This window comes from Episyrphus balteatus, chromosome 1 (genome assembly GCF_945859705.1).
Source record: "Episyrphus balteatus chromosome 1, idEpiBalt1.1, whole genome shotgun sequence".
NCBI classification, from domain to species: Eukaryota; Metazoa; Arthropoda; class Insecta; order Diptera; family Syrphidae; genus Episyrphus; species Episyrphus balteatus.
This window is the reverse complement of record NC_079134.1, coordinates 59,403,880-59,425,360: the sequence shown is the minus strand read 5'-3', so window position 1 is coordinate 59,425,360 and position 21,481 is coordinate 59,403,880. Positions and strand designations below refer to the sequence as shown.

Below are 21,481 nucleotides of genomic sequence, written 5' to 3'. Positions count from 1 at the left end.
TAAAAATTGAACATGAAAAATTGTATTTTTTTTTTTCGCTTGGGCCTAATAATATGGCAAGGTGCTGTATTTTTCTTATTTTTATTTCTTTTTTTAATTTTTGCCTTTAATGTAGATTATTTACAATTTTTGTTATATTTTTATGTAACGTAAGTTTCTAATATTGTTTAAAGTTGTTACACAATTATTAATAAATTATTCGTTTTTTAAAGTTCCCCTGAAGAAGACAGCAACCCCTGTCAAAACGTCGGGAAAAGCTAATGTTTACTTATTGTTTCATTGCTTCAACTATTGCGACCAAAAAAGCCAAAGGAAAACAAGATTTTAATCTTCTCCACTTTTTCGATTATTAACTCTAAATTGGTCAATAAATCATCTTAAAATAACTTTGTGATCTGATATATATAGGTATCTGAGCTAAAAAAAAAAACAGATAGTTTCTTTCACAGTTTCGTGATCTGCTCTGAGGTAAAAAAGAAAAACGTCAATTGTTTCATTGCAAAAAAATTGTTTCTTAAAAAAATAAAATTCACGACTGGGTCGCACGAACTTGCTCTTAGGGTTCAAGTTTCAAAAAATTTTTAAAATTAAAATTACTTTTTTCAAAGGAAAAGAACAACCTCTAAAATCAAATTGGTTTCATATAAGTATGCAATTTTGTTTCTTTTATTAAGAAGCATTTTTTGTCAGTACCTTTTTTCTTATCGGAGGTGGAAATGATGAGACATTTATTTATTTATTCAAATCTACGATAAATTACAATCAACAGATTTTGTTTAAGACTAAAATATTAATTCAAATTTTCAACAAAAATTGTTTTAAACAGAATTTTGCAACAAATTAATCAAAATAGATTTAAATTGATATCTTGACATACAAAGATCAAGTTCATTATAATAGAAATTTTTATTATTATTATTATTATTATTATTTATTAACAGAATAATTACAAATTTAAATTACAATGTTAATATTTATAAAGAGCACAAGCTGCAGGGACCAGCGGCTCTTACTTAAAAGCTAAATATAATTTTTAGAGAAAAAATAATGGAAAATTATAATACTAAGTTAAGTTATTCATAAAGTTATATAGGTATGTATTTAAATTATAAAGGTTTTTTTATTAATTTAACAAATTCATTAATAATAGAGATATTTTCAAAAGATGGAGATTTTAAAATTGATATAATGGAGTTGTTTTTAAATAAGTTGTTAATAGTCGATGGCGGCATTGTGCATTGTCATAGTCCAAGGAGGTGTAAAACACCTAGGACAAGGACGATGAAGGCGTTGCATATTGGGCAGTATGGAGGGTTTTCTTTCCGTAGTAGATGTTGGTGAGTGGAAGCTGTATGGCCTAATCGAAGTCTTACAAAGTTAGTAATCGAGGTCTTGGATGTTTTGGTTGGGTAAATAGGTTGGGAGCAGTCTGCGTTGATGCTGACGTAGTGGTGTGTGTAGGTTTGCCAGATGCTTTCTTTGTTTTTTTGTATTGTATTTTGTATAGTTTTAGTAAGATCTTTTCTGGTTAATGAATTAAAGAGATATGTTGGTGTTTTGTGGGCTGTACCCGCCGCTTTGTCGGCATATTCATTGCCTTTTATATCAGAATGGCCGGGGACCCACATTATTTTCAATTTTTTTGGTGAACAAATAAGAAGATTCCTTATTTGATTTACAATTGAGACGTTGTAGTTGATGTTTAGCACAGCGTTTATAACTGATATGCTGTCAGTTGCTATTATGTATTTCCCATGATTTGTACATGCATTTTTAGCAGCTTCTAGTATTGCCACTGCTTCAGCTGTGAAGATCGACGCTTGTTCGCAGAGTAGGCCCGTGCTTACAAGTGATCCGTTCTCACGAACAACAGCAAAAGAGACGCTTTCACATGTTTTGGAACCGTCGGTAAATAGAAGTGTCCATCCTTTAGCTTTGAAGTTTGTGGAGATGTCGTTATAAAGGGCACGGTAGATTTTGGTGTCAGTATTGCTTTTTTGATTTGAAGTCAAATCCAGGATAAAAGATGATAGCTTTATGAACCATGGAGGATGTGAGGGTATGGCAATGGTGCAGTGGATGTAGTACTTGACTGCTAACCTGAAGGTTGTGAGTTCGAGCCCTACCTCAGGCAGCATTCTTTTCTTAATCCCCCAGCTTGGAAGCCACCCGTGGGACTATATGAGATAATAATCATCTTATTCTCAATTCACTGTACCAACAAAAATTCTTTCCTATCTTTCTATTCCTTCTAACTAGTGCCGTGCAGTTGCATTTAAAAGACCTTAGGTCTTACAGGCATATAGTTAAATTATTATTATTATTATTATTGTATGTACTTTTTGTGATGTCTAAGTGGGAGGTTCAGTTCAACTGCAACGATTTTTTCGATTGCTGATGGTATTCTCTTGGTTGTGCTTCGTCGTATTGAAGTTTTAAAGTACTGTTCAGCAACAGACCCACTAGAAAAGGAGAGTTTAGCAAAACATTTACCTCTAGTTGTTGTGATTTGTTCTTGGATTGTAGGTAGGCCAGCTTCCGCGAGTATGTTCTTGATAGGAGTGGTAGGAAAAGCATTAATACTCCTCTTGGCAGCGTGATGATAGGTCGGTTTTATGATTTTGAGAGTGGACTTTGGACAACTGCCGTATATGCTTAAACCATAATCAATTTTACTAAGTAAAAGAGCTCGAACTACATTGCATAAAGTATTGATATGTGCACTACTTTTCTTACAAGCTAAATAACTAACTACATTTAACCTGTCAGCTAGGCTCTTTTTAAGTTCTATAACATGATCATTCCAAGAATATTTTTTATTTAAAGTAAGTCCTAAAATATTTAATTTGTCAACAGAGTTAATAGTTATGTTTCTTACTTTAAGTGTTATTAATTTTGGGCAAGAAAGTTTTCGACAAAAGTGTAAAATTTTACATTTTTCTAGTGATAGTCTGGCACCAGATGTATCAGACCATTCTAGAATTTCATTTAATAGATTAGTAAAAAGTAGTTTAGTTTTATCTAAATCATTGCACTTGCTAAGTACATAAAGGTCGTCAGCATAAATGCAATGATCCAGAAATTTGTGTTTGCTTAAAATATTTGATATCTCTTGAAAAGCGATCAGAAAGAGAACCACCGACAGAGGAGAACCTTGCGGGATTCCATTAAATAGTGGATATGTTAACGAGAATTGATTATTAGATTTGACACAAAATCTTCTGTTTGTTAAAAATGATTTAACATACCGCGTTATTTTAGGTCCAACATTCCATTTTTTAAGTTTATTTAGAACTAGGTGTATCCCGACCCTGTCAAAAGCTTTTTTCGAAATCAATAGACAGGATTGAAACATGATTTCGAGATGATAAAGCGTTTGATGTATAGTTGTCTATATGTAGAAGTGCGTCAATGCAGCCTTTTTCAGTTTTGAAAGCAACTTGGTTGGGACTTATTAGTTTCTTTTTTTCTGTAAACCATTGCAGCCGTTTGGCTATTATTTTTTCCATAACTTTAGAGAGGCAAGGGAGAAGTGAGATAGGACGATAGCCACTAACTGAGGTTATATCTTTTTTAGGTTTCGGTAATGGGATGACGCAAGCAACTTTCCAACTGAGAGGTATAACACCAGTAGAAAGAATATTGTTATATAAATTCAGTAACCTATATTTTATTTCAAGAGGTAGGTTTTTAAGCATCGGGTAGGACACTCTATCCCTGCTTGGAGTCTTACCTTTTAGGTTTTTTAAACAGATTTCAAGTTCTTGAATTTCAATTGGATTTTCAATATGCATCGCTGAAATGTCAGTTGTTGAAGTCTGTATGCTCCTATTGATACAGTCATTTTTTTCTATGCAGTAGTTAATTGGGAAGTTGGTGTCATTTGAATCTTCCGACCAAGTTTTAGCAAATACTTCGCAAATTTCAGGTGGATTCGAAATAGTGCCTTGTGGTGAAACTATGCATTTTATAATTTTTCCAGAGAAGTTCCCAGTTAAACAACGAATGTTGTACCATATTTTTGCTGTAGGTGTATTTCTGTTTATGGAAGAGGTTTTTGCATTGAGGCTGAAAGCTTTACTTATTTTGACTTGTCGCCGAAAAACGGCCTTTGATTTTTTATAACTTATTAGGTTATCTTTATTGCAGTTCTTTTTGAATTTTTTCCAAGCGGAGATTTTTATAAGTCGAAGTCTAGTTAGTTCTGATGTCCACCAAGGTACAGAGCGTTTTTGTAGCTTAGGTTGGGATTGGAGGATTGTCATATTCGCGGAGTACCTAATTGCACTCTGGAGAACTGCTGCTTCCTTGTTTGGGTCTAGTGTTATGGGCTTATTGGCAAGATATTCAGTTACATTAAAGCCGAATTTTGGCCAGTTTGCTTGATCTGTTTTGAATTTAGGAGTTTGAAGGTGTTGTGTATTGTGTGTTCCAAGATCTATAATCGTGAGTAGTGGAAAATGGTCACTACTGTGAAGTTCATCCAGGGTAAAACAAGATGTTTTAGAAAGCAAGGAGTTAGAACAGCAACTAATGTCGATATGAGTTAACGTGTTATGCGTTGAAAAATGCGTAGGGGCTCCGTCATTAAGGATTGAGAGGTTAGAGCAAAGAATAAAGTCTTCTATAATAGAGCCTCTGGTGTTAGTTTTGGGTGACCCCCATAAGACGTTCCATGCGTTTACATCGCCGACTAAAAGTACCGGAGTATTTATTTGGGACAAAATATCTGTAAGATCTTTTTTGTTGAAGTTTTGATCAGGCAGAATATATATAGAAACAATCGTAATTTTTATTTCGCATTGCACTTCAATAGCAATAACCAGAAGATTAGAATTAATTTGAATTTTTTTATAAGATATGTTGTTTTTTATAAGTACAGCAATTCCTTGTTTATTTGTAGTGTTATTGGGGGAGTTAAAAAAATAACCTATATACGTTTTTGGAACGATTTGCATCGTAGTACCAACTGCGCAGTGAGTTTCTTGTTTCTTGTGTGTTAAAATTGTGGTAAGTGGTATTATGTTGATGTTGACATTTTGGCCCCGCTGACCGCGTGTCGAGGTGCTGGGACCATCATCGTCGTCCGAGCATCTCGACACACGGTCAGCGGGGTTAGCATTTGCGGGTTGTTGTTTTTTAATTGGGTTCATTTTCATGATTATTATTAGAGGGTTGGGGAAGAAAATATTTTTTTTGTTCTAATAGAGTTTTGGTAATTGAAGAAATAGGTGATGATATAGTAGCATCATCTGAATCAGAGTCAGAGACGTTCATTTTTTCTGTTTAGTTGTTATTTTTAAGGGTAATTGAGTTTGTGTTTTCGTTGTTTTTATTTACGGTTGAAGCGGGTTTAGAGGTATAGTTATTAGAGGTTTTGTGGATTAAATTATTTGTGCTGTGTTTATCAGAAAGGTTATTTTGAACATTTGTTGATGATTTTGGTGGCAAATTTGATGTACTAAGGAGAGAAGAGGAAGATTGAGTTTTAAGAGAAGATGAAGAGGAGGATTGTACGTTAGAGTGAGAGGTAGATACGATTGTTTTGCGCTTTTCAAGTGAAATGGCATTATCTAAAGCAGAGATGTTACCTGTTTTTGCTTTTTGGTTTGAGGTTATAATATAAGCGTCTGGCTTCAGCCATACGCATAGGGATGTATTCCTTAACCTTTTCTCTATAAAAGCCCATTTCGACAGTTGGAGGTGGTTTATACAAATCAAAGGTGAAAAGCATCAGTCCCGTGGGACGCTGCTTACCTTCAATATTTTTCGTAAACTTGTATACTGCTGTAATTCCTTGTGTGGCCATTTCATCAACAATTTCTTTTTCTGGCACATTAATAAGTATCGGAGCGAACACGATTCCTTTACAGGAGTTAAGACGATCGTGATATTTCACCGCCTTAAATTTATCAGCAATTCTTTTGTTTTTAGTGAGAATTAGTATGCTTCCATCACGAAGCTGAGAAATACTTTCATATTCTTTACTTATCGCATCTATAGATTTTTTCAGTACAAAAACATTTATGCTTGAAAGAGGATTCTTTTCATCGTTCGAGGTCATTAAGACAAACTTAGGGTTTTTAGTTATGGTGCGGGTAGGGAGTTGAGGGAATTCTTCAGAAGGAGGTAATTGTTTAAATCGTTTATTTGGTGGAGAGGTGTTGGGGGGTGAGTAAAGGGGTTCATCCGGAGATAACCCCTTATACCTGTTCCCATGCATTTTAGCCCGTTGGGAGGGGCTCGGTAGGGGAGGGGTAAACACTATTCAGATAAGTATAGGTTAAATCACTGGTGAAAAAGAGAAAGGTAACAATTTTAAAAAAGCAGTATAACCGGTTTAGAGGAAGGTGATAATTAAAATTGAAAAGTCGGTAGCTAGAAAGATGTTTACGCAACGAGTGCTAGAAGGAGACTGATAATAGAAATTAAAATGGGAAAGCAATGGGAAATTGGCTCACGCTGTCCATAATTGGTTGAATGGGGAATTTCAAAAATTAACTGTCTTATCCACATTGGCGTACTAGGAGCATATATTTGAACTAAAGAGAGTAATTCTGAGCAGTCAATGTCATTACAAAGAATATCACGAATAAACATTACATTATACATCTTTCGTCTTGATTCAAGGGTCTGTATTCCAAGCATAAGACATCTGCTTTTATAATTCTGATCGGTATTACTATTAAAAGAAAACTGCCTGAAAGCAAACCTTAACCATCTACCGCATACTAACCCATATATGGTTTATCGATTTCATATCGATTTATTTCCGTTATATTGCACCAAATGTCAAAAAGAAAAAACTGTAATAAAACTATGTCTATTTTTTTATAATAAACCGGTTTTTATTATCAGTAAGAGAGTCCTGATTCTGAAATAAACTCATTGTTTCAAGAGCATGTGTAAAGTGCAAATCAGTGAATAAAAGTGTGTACTTTTCAAGTGTTTTTTTGTAATAAAGAAGTTAGTTGCATGCAATTAAAAATATGTTTCGTATGTATTTATTATACTTTTATATGTTTACGAAGTTCGTTTTTTGTTTTTATAATAATTTTTGTCTTTTTTTTTGACGTTTTTTCCAAAACACCATATATGGGTTATCATGCGTTGGTGACCTACATTACTGATTTTTGTGGGATTTAATATAAATTCGAAGACTTTCTATAGAAAAAATAAGTGTGTAAATGCTATAACTGGTGATGGCTTTCGAAATGATGACGATCTAGCTTCAGATTCTGGTCCTTTTTAACATCAAAAAAGCCATATCCGAGCAATTATGCAAATCTGTATAACCTACAATGTCACGGAAAAGAGAACGACCTTCAACTTTGGCAGGTGATCAAAGCAGAGATGGAACAAAACAAAGGTGAGGGAGTTATACAAGTCACGGAAGTCCATCCCCATCTTATCCCGAAACTTCAATTCACTCACAACATCAACCAAGGGCAAAAGTTGTTGAATTCAGTGCAAACTGGAAAAATCGACCATATCCCTGAATGGCAAAAAAAAGCCAATATGTAAAATTTGCGGAATGAAGACGTACACAATGTGTAAAAAATGGAATGTGTTCTTCTGCTACAATGATAAAAGAAAGTGTTTGAATAAATTCCATGAATAAGAAGAGTCCATTGTAATAAAAACATACTTTACAACACATACCTTGAATGCATACTAAACCATATACGGGTTATTAATTTTCTGCAAGCAATCGCCTTACTGCATACTAACCCATATATGGTTTATGTTTCTAAAAATGTATATACAGGGTGTCCCAAAAGTAATAGATCAAACGAAGTATGCTGATAGGGGATCTTAAGGGCTCTCAGAATTTGGTAACTTGTTCATCCCAAATCCTAACGGTTTTCGATTTAATGCAATTCTTGTGAAATTTCGAAAAATCCCTACTTTGCAACAGTATTTTGCTTCCTGCTGCCATTATTGATTTTTGTTTTTTACAATTCTTTTACTAAAACATTGACAAATAATTAGGAACAATTATTTAATCAAAATATTTTTTATTCCATATGCCATTTCGCTGCAAATTAACTAACAGTTTCAAGTTTTATAAAAAATCAATTTTTAACTTTTATTTGAGAGCAACACTGCATAAAAAATTTCTTCGGTTTGAGAATGGTTTACTATTTTAAAAAGTTGCCCTGTTATTGTAGTTTTCAAAAATGTATAAAAGTTTCCAAAGTTGCAGTTAGATCGCAAAATATTACAATTTGAATTCAACAAAACAGGGTTTTTCAGATGCAGAGTAGCATCAAAACCATATGATTTAAATTTTTTAATTAAAATTAGGTGATTGACTCTGCTAAAAGCTTAAACGAAGTCCGTATAAACCACATCCATTTGGGAACGCTTTTCTAATGCTTTAAAACACTGATTTGAAAAGCAAGACAAACTTGTAGTGGTTGAACGGCCGCTTAAGAAGCAATGTTGAATATAAGAAATATTCCTGCTTATTATACCACATAATTTTGTTTTTATTATTTTGTCCAGGAGCTTTGGTAGAATGGGGAGTTTACTTATCGGACAATAATTAACAATTTTTGTTTTGTCTCCAGACTTAAATACTGGAGTTATGTAAGATATTTTCCACTCTTCCAAAAAAATCCCACTAGAAAGCGACTGATTAAAAAGTGATTGAATGGGAACAGACAAAGAATAAAAACCATGTTTTAGAACAATCGGAAATATGCCATGAAAATCAGGTTCTTTTGAATCGTCAAGATTTTCTTTTCAAATTTACAAATCTCCAAAATAATGATGGATTTTGCTTTAAGTTGCCTTCCATTAAATTTGCATAATTACTAAAACAAAATTTAGCGAGGAATACATACTCTTTCCGAAGACGAGAATATAATAAGAAATCACCGTGACTTCTACTATTTTTAAAGGTCTTAAAAGCCTTACTTTTAGCATTTTTTAACTTACGCAGCACCACAGAGGATGAGAATTACTTTTATGTAAAGTGCGTGGAACACACGAAACCAACTCCGTTACAAAAATACTTAAAAAATGTTCAAAATTAGATTTTAAACTTTTATTAACACAAAATTGCCAATCAAAATTCAAAATTTTTTCATTTAATATGTTTAAGTTATTAGAGTTAAAAAGATACTTAAATTTATTTAACGTTTGAAAAGACTTATAATTTTCAAAATTAACATTTTGTATCGAAATGGAAATGGCAACATGGTGAATGGAATTTGAAAACAAGGGTATGCATTCTGATACATTAACATCGGTATCATCAATTGTAAACAATAAATCAAGCATTCTTTGCAATGAATTATGAATGAAATATACTTGGACTAAGTTTAAAGCAAAAAGCGAATCAACCAACTCAAATTCCTTTTCAGATGAAAGAACAATCGGCAACACCTTGTTTTCAACTTGCATCCACTTTATCCCACCCAAATTAAAATAGTTTTTTCAATGTTATTCAAATGAAAAATATACGTTAAAATAGGTGAATCAGGAGGAATGTAACACAAAAAAATGAATACTTTATATCTATTTGCTCCTTCTATACAAACGCAGATTTGTTCTATAGAGTCTTCTGATATCGAAGAGTTAGTATTGTTATAAATAGGATATGCAATAAGCGGACGACGAACTATAAGAAGAACACCTCTATAGCTTCCTTCACAATGGCGATCTCGTCGAAAAATCGAAAACTCCGATGCATTAAAAATCTCCTCATTCCTCAAATCGGTATAAAGCCAAGTTTCAACAAACGCATAAACATCATATTCAGACGAATCAACAAGGGAGGACAAGGTTTTAATTTTACCTCTTATTCCACCCATATTTTGAAAATACATAAGCAACCCAACCTTATTTACGAAGTTGGTTCTTCCCTTTTGCTGGGGCTTAAATCCTCGGGCCTTATTACAGACCCAATCTGAGCGTTTTTTGAATTTTCTCTACGAATAAACTCTCTCACAATGCAATTTTTTGGCCAGTTTGATCCATTTAATGCAACTTTGTAATTGTTTGATGGAATACCAACTTTGAACATTTTGCCACATTCATAGCTCATGGACGTAAGACAAAGTACAATCCTTAGATGGACCTATTAAAATTTGGAGAAAGATACAAAATAACAAAATCCAATAAAAGAACTGCTACTGATAAAAACCGCAGTAGATCGATTATGGTATGGCAGTATTTAACTTCTGGTGTGAGTACCTTGGTCTTCATTGAGGAAACAGTGGATGAGTATACATTTTATAGAACAACCTGCACCAGGTGATGGACTAAGATGGACCGTTTATCTTCCATAAAGGTAACGACCCTAAGCACAACTCGGTCTTCTTGATTGAAAAAAACCTCGGCCATTTTAACAGCGTATACAAGGGGGGTCATGAAAAACTTAAAACTAACATAAAACAATTAAACATATTATTTGGCAATGTTTTTTAATATATGGTTTTCGTTCATTAAGCATTTGTTTATAAAGTTTGTATGTACTATGCAACATTTATCTTTTATTGTAGGAACATTTGCAATGTCATGTAGACCAATCGTAGAAAAATGCCGAGGCAGGTTTAAAATAGTTTTGAGTATTTTGTTTTGACAGATTTGTATCTTTTTATAGTGACAATCTGCACAAGTATACCAACACGCTGAAGCATACAGCATAGCAAGGAGAAAAACTACTTTATACAGGGTGATTCAGGAGTAATGTGCCAAAATGCTAGAGCGTGTAGGTTAGGTCGAGACAAGAAAAAAAACGTATGGGAGGGGGGGTCTATTCCCCTTCGTTTAGCGGGGAGGGGCAATTTAAAAAAATTTACTTATTTTGGAAAAAAAATTATTAAAAATCAACGGTTATACTAACAATAACGTGTTATACCTTTTTGTAAAGCCAAAACCCTAGTCTTTTACAAAAGTTTCAAACAAAGCCATTTTATGGCACAGTTTTTGAAAAATTAATTTTTAAAATCAAAATTTTGAAAAAAAAATTGGAAAAAAAAATTTCAAACTAATTTTTTTCAAAATTTTATGTAATTAAGTACCAATTAAGTTTTTAAAATTCGATGCTCTTATTAATTTTTAAACAAAAATAGAAAACCAGATTCAAAAATATCTTGTCATTTTCGAAAAATTAACAAAAAACCAAAACTACTTTTTTCTAAAAAACCTCTTTATTTTCTATTTTTAAGTGGCTGAACTTTTTGATAAATTAATTTATGAAACATTAACAATTCGGCAATTATTTTTTAAACATTCAGACTTAAATAAGGATACAATAAAGTGATACAGTATTGGATTAACCCTGAACTGATCAAATTTTGTCATTGATAACACCTGTGAAAATTTACCTGAGAATTTTTCTTACTATGCCTGGGGGCTCGCCGCCCATCGATTCTAACTGTAAAGGCCTTAAGGCAATAAAATTGTTTTATTTTAATGAAAAACAATAAAATAATGTTTGCCCAAGCAGTTCATAATTAAAAAAAAGGACTTTTTAAATCAATCTTTGATTTTTAAAGGTTTCAAGAGAATCATTTTCTCCTAGATAACATTTGAATTCTTTTCCTTCGTATTTGCCTTTTCTTGTCATCGATTTATTTTTTGGATGTACATTATAATTTGTTTGTACGTTATTATTTGTTATTCAATTTTCATTAAGAAATTGCAAGACAATTAAATCTTTGAATTTTAAAAATCGGTTATTTATTGCCTGAGATATGGCCAATTGTTTATAATAAAAGATTAAAAGAGAGAGTGAGCTATAAACAATTTAATTGTCTTGCTAGACATCAATTATAATATTTACTCATTTTGTTTAAAATGACGCTTACCGATTTTGAGATAGTTCCTTTTGTTTATAAAATGTCAGGAATTTGCAAAAACTCACATTGCAGCTAGATTTCTCATCCCCAAAAACATATAAAAACAATCCCATATTGCGTTGATCTTAAAATCTATACTCAAAGCGGGTATAAGGTTTAAGCTCAGTAGGGGTATAGTTTTTTTCAAATTAACTTGAAAAATATGGGTCATATAGAAAAAATTATAGAAAATTGAATTTTCTACAAGTTTTACCTACATATATAATTTTTGTCAAAAACCAAAAATGACCGAGCTATTCACTAAAACGTGTTTTACCTTTAATCCAAGATGGTGGCTTTGGCTCAAGATCGATTTTCCCGAAAAACTGATTTTAAGCTCTACCGTCCTATGAAAAAAATTGCACGATCTAATTTTTTCCATTTGAAATGTTTAATTCGACTGGGCTATTTTTATAAAAAATTATTGAATTTAATCATAGCTAGTACAGTAAAAGACTTTGTCTTATTTGTACATATGTAATTTAATAAATAAATTGAAATTGGAATTTAATGTTGAAATGTGTAAATAAATCTGAATACTGGGGATCAATAAAATAATAAATAAATCAATAAAATTGCAAAGGCAATTTACACTTCTTTACATTAAAACTCAATCTTGCGGAATCCGCTGAGCTTAAAAAAAAATAATTAAAAATTTTTAAAAAATGTACAACAGTTGGAAATTTGTTAATTAATTGTTAAACCTATTACATTTTTAATTCAGAAATACAAAATTCGTATTAGGGATGCCAAACAACCACTTCTTATATCCAAGTCAAAAGATCGACAAATACGAGGTGGAAATGATGAGTTTGTGATACTGATTCCTGAACTTTGCAGAGCAACCGGACTTACAGACACTATGCGATCCAATTTCCAGTAAGTTTATAAACATTTAAATATTAACATAAATGGAGTAATACTTTTCATTTTCAGGCTAATGAGAGCCATGGCGGATCATACTCGAATGAATCCAGATCGTCGGATTGAACGATTGCGGGTTTTCAACCGAAGGCTTCTTGAAACAGAATCCAGTGTTAAAGTTTTATCCGACTGGAATATGAAATTAGATAGAAACATGGTAGAAATAAAAGGTCGCGTTTTGGAACCACAGAATATTGTCTTCTTCGACAAACGAAAGTAAAGCAGTTATGGAGAATTATGCGTTTAAATAATTTAATATTATATTATTTCTTCCAGAGTAACGGCAGGAGAACAAGCTGATTGGACAAGATCATTTCGAGACAATGCTATGTTTACAACACCTTCCCGTGGACTCGATCGTTGGGCAGTTGTTGCTCCGAATAGAAGTTCACGTGATGTTCGAAATTTCGTTGACAGTCTGATTCGTGCTGCATCAGGAATGCAATTCCAAATTCGCCGCCCCAGAGAGTAAGTATGTATTTATTGCTTGGTGTCCAGGGGGGTCATTCCGTAATTATCAAAACGATAGTCGAAAACGTGATCGTCTTTGATTTGCTCTCCGTAAAGGCCCCAACCCATAGAATCCGTTGGGTCCGTTCCGTCAATCGATCCGTTGAAGTTGACGGATGGGACAGAAAGGGATGACCCATAGAATACGTTTTATGACGGATTGCTTTTTAACAGCTCACTTCAATGTGTGTTTGATATTTTGGGTGTTTTCATAAACGTCGGAAATCTGCGTTAGTTCAATCGTCTTTCTGCTTTGCTGCATTAATGAAGACACCAATTCTGCAGAATGTTTGCAGGCCTGCGTTTTGGTACAATTTTCAGCAGTCACTGAGTGTTCATAAACGTCAGAAAAAAAAAGATAATAAATAACCACAGAATGAGTTTTGTTTAATAAGCAAAAAAATTAGAGATGCCGCGAACATTGATTGACGCTCCTCGGCCGAATACCGAATATTCGGCCAAGGACACTCAGAAAAAAACGTTGGTAATTTCAAAAATTTTATACATTCTTTCTAGAATAGATGTGGCTTAAAAAATTCCCAACAACATCGTATTGTAACGATGAATTACTGATCTACTTTTAAGATAAATGTCTGAACATACTACCTACTACTGCAAAGGTAGACATCTTAAATCGAATTACATATGAGGACTGTTCGCCAAGATCGAACGGCGAACCCATACAAGTGGTGGTCAACACATACTACAAAATTTCATATTTTGACAACATTTGCTAAAGTCTACCTTTCTTCTCCTGGGACAAGTGTTTACAGTAAAAGACTATTTTTCGGTGCAGGAATAGTCTACGAAGATAAACGTAATTGTTTACTACACAACAAATGCGGAACAAATAGTTTTCATTCACCACAACTGGCCTTTAGTAGATTATAAATACTAAAATTACAATTTTTTAATAAAACACACATTTTGGTATAATAATTTATGTCTTTTTTCTTCTCCATTTGGAATAGTTAAACTATTCGGCCGAATACCAGAAAAATAGGCCGAATACCGAATAGTAGCCGAATGTTCGCGGCATCTCTAAAAAAAATATTTACTTTTCAGTTCCCAAAAATATTGTTTTTAATAACACGAAAAATTTGTAAATCGTGTTACATTAGGGTGGCTCAGAAAGAAATACATACTTCTAAAAAAAATAATAAAAACACCGAGTGGTTCACATTTGAAACAATTTATCTATGGAAAAAATATTTTTAATTAGGGTGTTCAAGAAAGTGTTTTTTTTTTGCGTTTGAAAAAAAAAATGATTTTTTGTGCACAGAAAGTTTGTTAAGTGCGTTTTTTGCTATAGTAATATTAAATTCATGTCAAATTAAATAAATTGAATTTGGTTGAATTCCAAGCGTAAATGTAAAATATACCATTTTTCTGAGCGCCGTAATTCGAAAATACCTACTCCAATTTTTCATTATATTTCATAAACCATGCTTTACAAACTTTCTCTGCAGCAAAAATTTTTTTTTTTTCAATAATAAAAAGGAAAAAAAATTGAACCACCATAATGGAAAATTTGTTTGCCTTCCATAATTTGGTCAAAACAATATCCACGTTGATTTTTTTGGAATTCTTCAAGAACTGTAGAAGATAACATTTTTTAGAGCCACCCTAATACGAAAAAAATCAATATAAACTCAAAAAATACGATTTAAAAATTTTCTGTGACAGTTGGACTAAGTTAGTCGGATCGCAGATCTGACTTTATGAACACGACTAACGCAGGCCTAAGTTAGGCAGACGTTTATGAAACCACCCTTTATCGCTGAATGTGCACTAATAAAGTTCTGATGCAAAAAATTGTTAACTATTACCGTCGTTCCTTTTTTTAATAAAATAAAATGAGCGAATGCATTTCATGTAGGTACTTGCTCTTCAGTTAAAAACAGTTTTTAATAACAGATTATCAGTTTTAGGTATGATTTTGGCATTGTAAAATTGAACTTTACAACAGAATTTAGATATTTAATTAATATATATTATTATATATATCATTAAATGTTACTATATGAAACACTTTGATGCAGGCTCCAGGTCAATAAAAGATTTTTATATGGTTACAACGTTTCGAGCATGAATACACTTTTCATCATAGTCCAGTAATTTTAGGTTTTATCTGCGAAAAAATTCCTACTGGGCTCAATTTTGGTATAGACCTTCGTTACGGCGTTGTTATGAAGATGTGAAAAATCGACATTGATATCGCGTCCGCGTTAGAAGTTATAGAGGTCAAAAGGTCACGAAAATCAGTTTTTCGCATATATCTCGTGACCTGTTGCTCGGAGGTCAATAGAGGTCTATCGAAAATCTGTTCGTCATAAAATTATCTACAAATATTGCCTTTTGCATTTTTCTGTAAATCCTACCGATTTCGTTATAGAGCTGTTTCAAGCGTAGGCATAATACATGATACGTAATAATAGGTTTGTTTTATTTAAGAGTGAATAATTCAGTATTTGAATACTGAAAAATACATGTGTAATCTCTTTTGCTTTTTATTAATACGTTTTTATAAGTTTCACTTGTAATCGATATTCAAACTAACTTACTAACTAACTAAGTTACTTAGCTACTAACTAACTATTTAATAAAATCTTAGCAATTAATTTTGACCCTCAGGTCAAAATTACCTACCCTGAGACGTTTTGGTCTCAGGGTAAAAACATTTGAGGGTCAAAACACCCCAAATCAATCTTAACTACTTCTTAGAGTCATATCGAAACTTTGAACAAATTTATGTAGTTTGAATGACTACGTTATAATATAGTCCGAAATCGGATGGATTTACAGAAAAATGCAAAAGGCAATATTTGTAGATAATTTAATGACGAACAGATTTTCCATAGACCCCTATTGACCTCCGAGCAACAGGTCACGAGATATATGCGAAAAACTGATTTTCGTGACCTTTTGACCTCTATAACTTCTAACGCGGACGCGATATCAATGTCGATTTTTCACATCTTCATAACAACGCCGTAACGAAAGTCTATACCAATATCGAGCCCAGTAGGAATTTTTCCGCAGATTGGGGTAAAAAACGCCTAAAATTACTGGGCTATCAGACCTTTATTGAAAAATTATAAATTAATGTACATTATTACACATAAGTCAACAAAACTTACAACAACAAATAGTTGATTTGTATTTACAGCACAAACACACATTTCAATTTATTTAACAGCTGTTTGTGCTGTAAATACAAATCAACTATTTGCTGTTGTAAGTTTTGTTGACTAATGTATAATGTACATTAATTTATAATTTTTCAATAAAGGCCTGATGAAGAGTGTATTCATGCTCGAAACGTTGTAACCATATAAAAATCTTTTATTGACCTGGAGCCTGCATCAAAGTTTTTTAAATATATACTATTTGAAGAGGTCACTACAAAATTCCTATAATTAAATGTTACTTTTATTTCAATTTCTTCACAAATAAACAATGAAAGTTTACAATTCATAAAATCGGAGAAGAAAAGAACACAGTTCTTAGTCCTGAAACTTCCCGGTGTGCAGTCAGAAGCAGAAAATCGAACTGATCTATTGTTGACAGCCAATGTCAAAGGATACGACGGATGAAAAAGTAGAAAGTTGGGCTACTTCTTCCGTCGAAGCCGTCGGCTTCCGTCCGATCCATCGCTTATGAGTCGCTTCCCATAAGAACGTGTGCATTTTATCGAGCTGTCAGTTGAAAACTTCGACGGAACGGACGCAACGGATTCTATGGGTTGGGCCCTTAACCCAATCGCTATCGTCTCTTCTGTCATAATGAAATTGCATACTTGGGTGCTTACTAAAGTACAAATTGAGTTGGGTTGAGAAAAATAAAATGGCGTCTACCCAAAATGATTAAAAACCTTGCAGTTGGAATTTAAAAAAAAAAGAAAATTTGGTCTATTTAGAAATATAAACCGAAAGTGAAAAGTAAAAGTGCAGATGAAAAAAAAACAAATGTGAATATAAGATTGCATTTTTTGTAATTGTTTTAATCGTTCGGACTTATTTTTTAATGTACACAATTTTGGTTGTTGTTATTTACATAAATAGTTTCTAGGGTCCTTATTGCGAGTGTCGTTCAACTTTCGATGCGATAAAAGTCTATTGAATCGATAAATTTCTGTTTTGGTATTATGTATGTCTTTCGACATGTTTTTTTTTGTTTACAAATTTATTCAGGACGATACCTATTAAGCTATCGTCCAGTAATCGTCTGATCGTTTTCATAATGATAATCGAGTTACGGAAACCAAAAAAAAAAAAAAAGATAGTGTTTATTGAAGTTACGGAAATCAAACCATCGTCGAAACGATATCGTTTTTCGATAATCGAGTTACGGAATCACCCTCCAGTAAAATTAACCATGACAATTGTGTCATGGAATCTCAGGAGATTCTGAAAGCGTGAGGGGAATTTTTTTTCCAAAAATTTATATTTTGCTGCGGCCCCTGATGGGCCTATTGTGATTTCCACTTTTTAAAGTTCACAAAGAAATCCTGAGTTTAGAAAACTTAGTAGGTTTTTGGGTGAACTAGCGGCGATGTTTTCCGCCTCGAGATAATACCCTCCGAGGTGACGTCGACGTGTATTGATTAAGCAATTACAGTGACACAGTATGTATTCTGCTGTTTCTTCGTCTTCGTTACACATTCTGCAGTTATCGTCTTGTGTAATGCCAATGGTTTTGATGTGTTTTTTTTACTGAGCAGTGTCCAGTAAGGAAGGGTGTGGTGATGCGAATCTGACTCCTGGTGAGAGTGAGGAGTTGTTTCGTTCTGGCGTGGGAGATGTTTGGAATACATTTTTTGGCTTGTCTGTTATCTTCCGTATGAGTATGCGTAATGATTAGCCGTATCTCTTAGCCATTTATTTATGTAGTACTTTGCAGTACTTATTGGAATGCCACAGAATGGCAGGCGGGTTTGGGCCTAGTCAGTGGCGTAGGTAGGGGGAGGGATCAGGGGGATATATCCCCCCCATTGGGATCGATAATTGTGCAGTATAAACAGCCATGAATAAATAAGTTGAAGAAGCACACTTTGAAAAAAACGCTATGGATTTCGAGTTCTTGATTAGCTTAAAGGTTATAAATATGGTTTACCAACTTTCGTTGCCATTAAGTCGGTGTTTCAAAGAGTGAATTTAGACTTGGTCCAAGCAATGGAACTCGCTAAAGATTTAAGGGATCAACTAAAAATTAAACGGGCAGAAGACGACTCATTTTCGAAAGTTTTTTGTATATGGGAAAAATAGCTGAAATCCTTGACATAGGCGTTAAACATAAGAGAATAGTGAAGCGACAAAAGAATCGTTCGAACCCTTCGGTTCAAAGTACAGTAAAGAATATTTTCGTGTTACTGTTTTCAATCTTTTTCTCGATTTCTATGTAATGGGCCTTGGAGAAAAATGTACAAACTATGAAAACACACTAGAAGGGTTTCCGGTTCTTTCTAATGATTCTTCGTCTGAAATAGACAAAGAAGCTAAAAAATTTAATGAAACTGTTGTTTCATTAAATGGAAAAACCTTATTAATTCTTGATATTAATAAGGTTTCTTCATAAAACAGTTCAATAAGGAAATCTGTTGGTATTTAGGTGGTCCTGGTCATATTTTTCTCTGTGTGAAGAATTAAAAACTCAGAAAAGATATTTGATCAGAAGGAAAAATACTTCCTCTATAAACTCATTGAAAGCGCTCGAAAGCTGCACCGAAAAAAGTTGTCCTGGTATTTATATTTTATTAAAGATATTAGCTACACTGCTGGTTTCTACGTCAACTACCGAAAGAACTTTCTCCAATTTAAAGAGAGTAAAAACAATACAAAGAAGCATTTTTAAAACTTAAAAAAAAAATTTGCGAACTAGATCTATCCCCCCCCCCCCCCCTTAGCAAAAAGCTATCTACGCCACTGGGCCTAGTACCAAGCTCTCCGTACCTATGGGTCAATCCCCAAGTATCTTTCAAGCTGAGGTAAATGCCATTGTAAAATTTCCAGAAATAAACTTCGAATTAAATCACCGGAACAAAAATATTGCCATTATGTCTGATAGTCAAGCTCCCCTAAAAGCACTTAAATCCTACGAAATCAACTCCAAGCTAGTATTGGAGTTTATAGGAAAAATTAACGAACTTGGCAAAATAAACAAAGTCACTCCCCACTGGGTACCTGGGCACGTTGGAGTCCTGGGAAACGAGGAGGCGGACTCTTTAGCAAAAACGGGAGCAAATTCCCCTTTAATGGGACCCGAATCGTATTGCGGAATAGGAGAAAATGTTATTAAAAATAAAATAAAACTAGACGAGGAGAGCAGGAGAGCAAAAAACTGGGCAAAACTACCAAAACTGAGACAAGCGAAAATGCTTCTCGGGAACTGCAACCGAGAGCGTTTCAAATCATGTACCAGTCTAAGTCGGAACAATCTCAGATTAATCACTGGGCTCCTCACGGGCCACTGTAAGTTAAGAAGGCACCTACATATTTTGGGCTTAGTAAATAGTGCAACATGTAGATTCTGTAGCGAAAAAGAAGAAACACCAGATCACATCCTGGGTAGTTGCAATGCACTAATACACCAACGATTTAAACACATGGGTCGCTGCCAAGTCGAAGAGGACAAATTGCACTCTTTGAAAATACCCCAAATAATCCATTTCATGAAAGGAATAAGGTTAGAGGAGGAGCTATAAAATGAGGTACTAACTCATATAGCTTAAAAGGGAGGTACAATAGATCTTATAGGTCGCAGTACATCTTACACCCCAAATATCAATCAATCAAATCAACCAGGTATCCAAATGAGTTGAACTCTGTTTGTACTGGAAAGCTGGTGTAATAGTTGTGTACAGTCCATATACTAGCTTTGAGGTGACTTCATTGCTCCTAAGAACTATGAGTGCGGCCTTGCTGTCAGAGAGAATATGAATATTTTTGTTTGTCACAGCTCTGTTTAAGTTTTCTCTGAGGCAGAGTTCAATTGCGAATATCTCTGCTTGGAATACAGAATTGAATTTGTCCATGCTCTGGTGCAGATAGGTTTTGGTGTTCATCCCGAATACTCCGGCCCCAAAACCTTCATTTGTTTTGGAGCCATCTGTGTACCATACATGAGACTCGTTATTGAAGATGGGTCTGTTCTGTTCCCAGTCATGTCGTGAGGGGAATGTGACCTTATAGTTTTGGGTGAAGTTGTATCTGGGGAGACAATTGTCTACTAGAGATATTTTAAGTAATTAATTCAGAAAAAATATCGGGGGAATCATCTTGGAATTAAAGTAATCTTCTGCGATGAGCCTGTAGCCGTTGACCATGGCTTCTTTCTTTAGTAGGAGATGTAGTGGTGCTAGGTCCGTGATAACTTCTAACGCTGCTGTGGGGGCTGTTCTCATTGCTCCTGTAATATTGATACAAGCTAGTCTTTCTAGTTTATTGAGCTTGGCTTGTACTGTTTTTTGTTTTGTTTTGTGCCACCAGACCGCTGCAGTGTATGTTATTATTGGTCTGGCAATGGCTGTATAGAGCCAGCGAGAGATTTTGGGGTTGGCACCCCAGTTTTTACCAGTTAGTCATTTGCTGGTCCATAAGGCGGTCCTGGCTTTGTCAATGGTTTTCTTTATATGAGAGTTCCAGTTGAGTTTATCGTCTAGGGTAACCACTAGATATTTGACTTCCTTTGAGAATTCGATCGCTTCGCCGAAGAGAGTAGGTTTTATAAACCTGTGTTTGTTTCTTTTTCTGGTGAAGGCGACTATGGTGCTTTTTTTAGGATTGACGTTAAGTCCAACTTTTAAGCATCAGTTTGCGACGAGATTTAGAGCTCTTTGTAGAAGATTCGAGATCGTGTCTTCGAATTTACCTTATATGCCCTGAACATAAAATCCTGCATTGCTAAGGATTAGTTCATTAACTACAATGGACCACAGAAGTGGGGAGAGAACCCCGTCTTGAGGCCATCCTTTTGCAGTTGTGATTCTGATCTTGTCATTGCCCAGTGTGGCATTAATTTTCCTGTAACTAAGCATATGTTGAATCCATCTGCATGTGGTAGGATCTACCCCTGTGCTGAGGATGCAGCGTTGTATTTGAGCATAATCAGTGTTATCGAAAGCACCCTCAATGTCTCGAAAGCAACCTATCGCAGTCTCTTTGTCGTTAATGGATTTATCAATCCGCATTGTTAAT

At 34.0% G+C, this 21,481-nt stretch overlaps 1 protein-coding gene across 3 annotated transcripts in view; it reads left to right on the top strand.

Moving 5' to 3' along the window:
- Positions 1-21,481, top strand: part of LOC129907441 (protein piwi) — a 134,473-nt gene that overhangs the window by 85,912 nt on the left and 27,080 nt on the right. For all 3 annotated transcript variants that reach the window (XM_055983680.1, XM_055983679.1, XM_055983678.1), the window contains 3 exons: positions 12,577-12,731; positions 12,789-12,992; positions 13,053-13,244. In XM_055983680.1, coding sequence (XP_055839655.1) covers positions 12,577-12,731; positions 12,789-12,992; positions 13,053-13,244 — 551 coding nt within the window. The remainder of the gene's footprint in view (positions 1-12,576; positions 12,732-12,788; positions 12,993-13,052; positions 13,245-21,481) is intronic.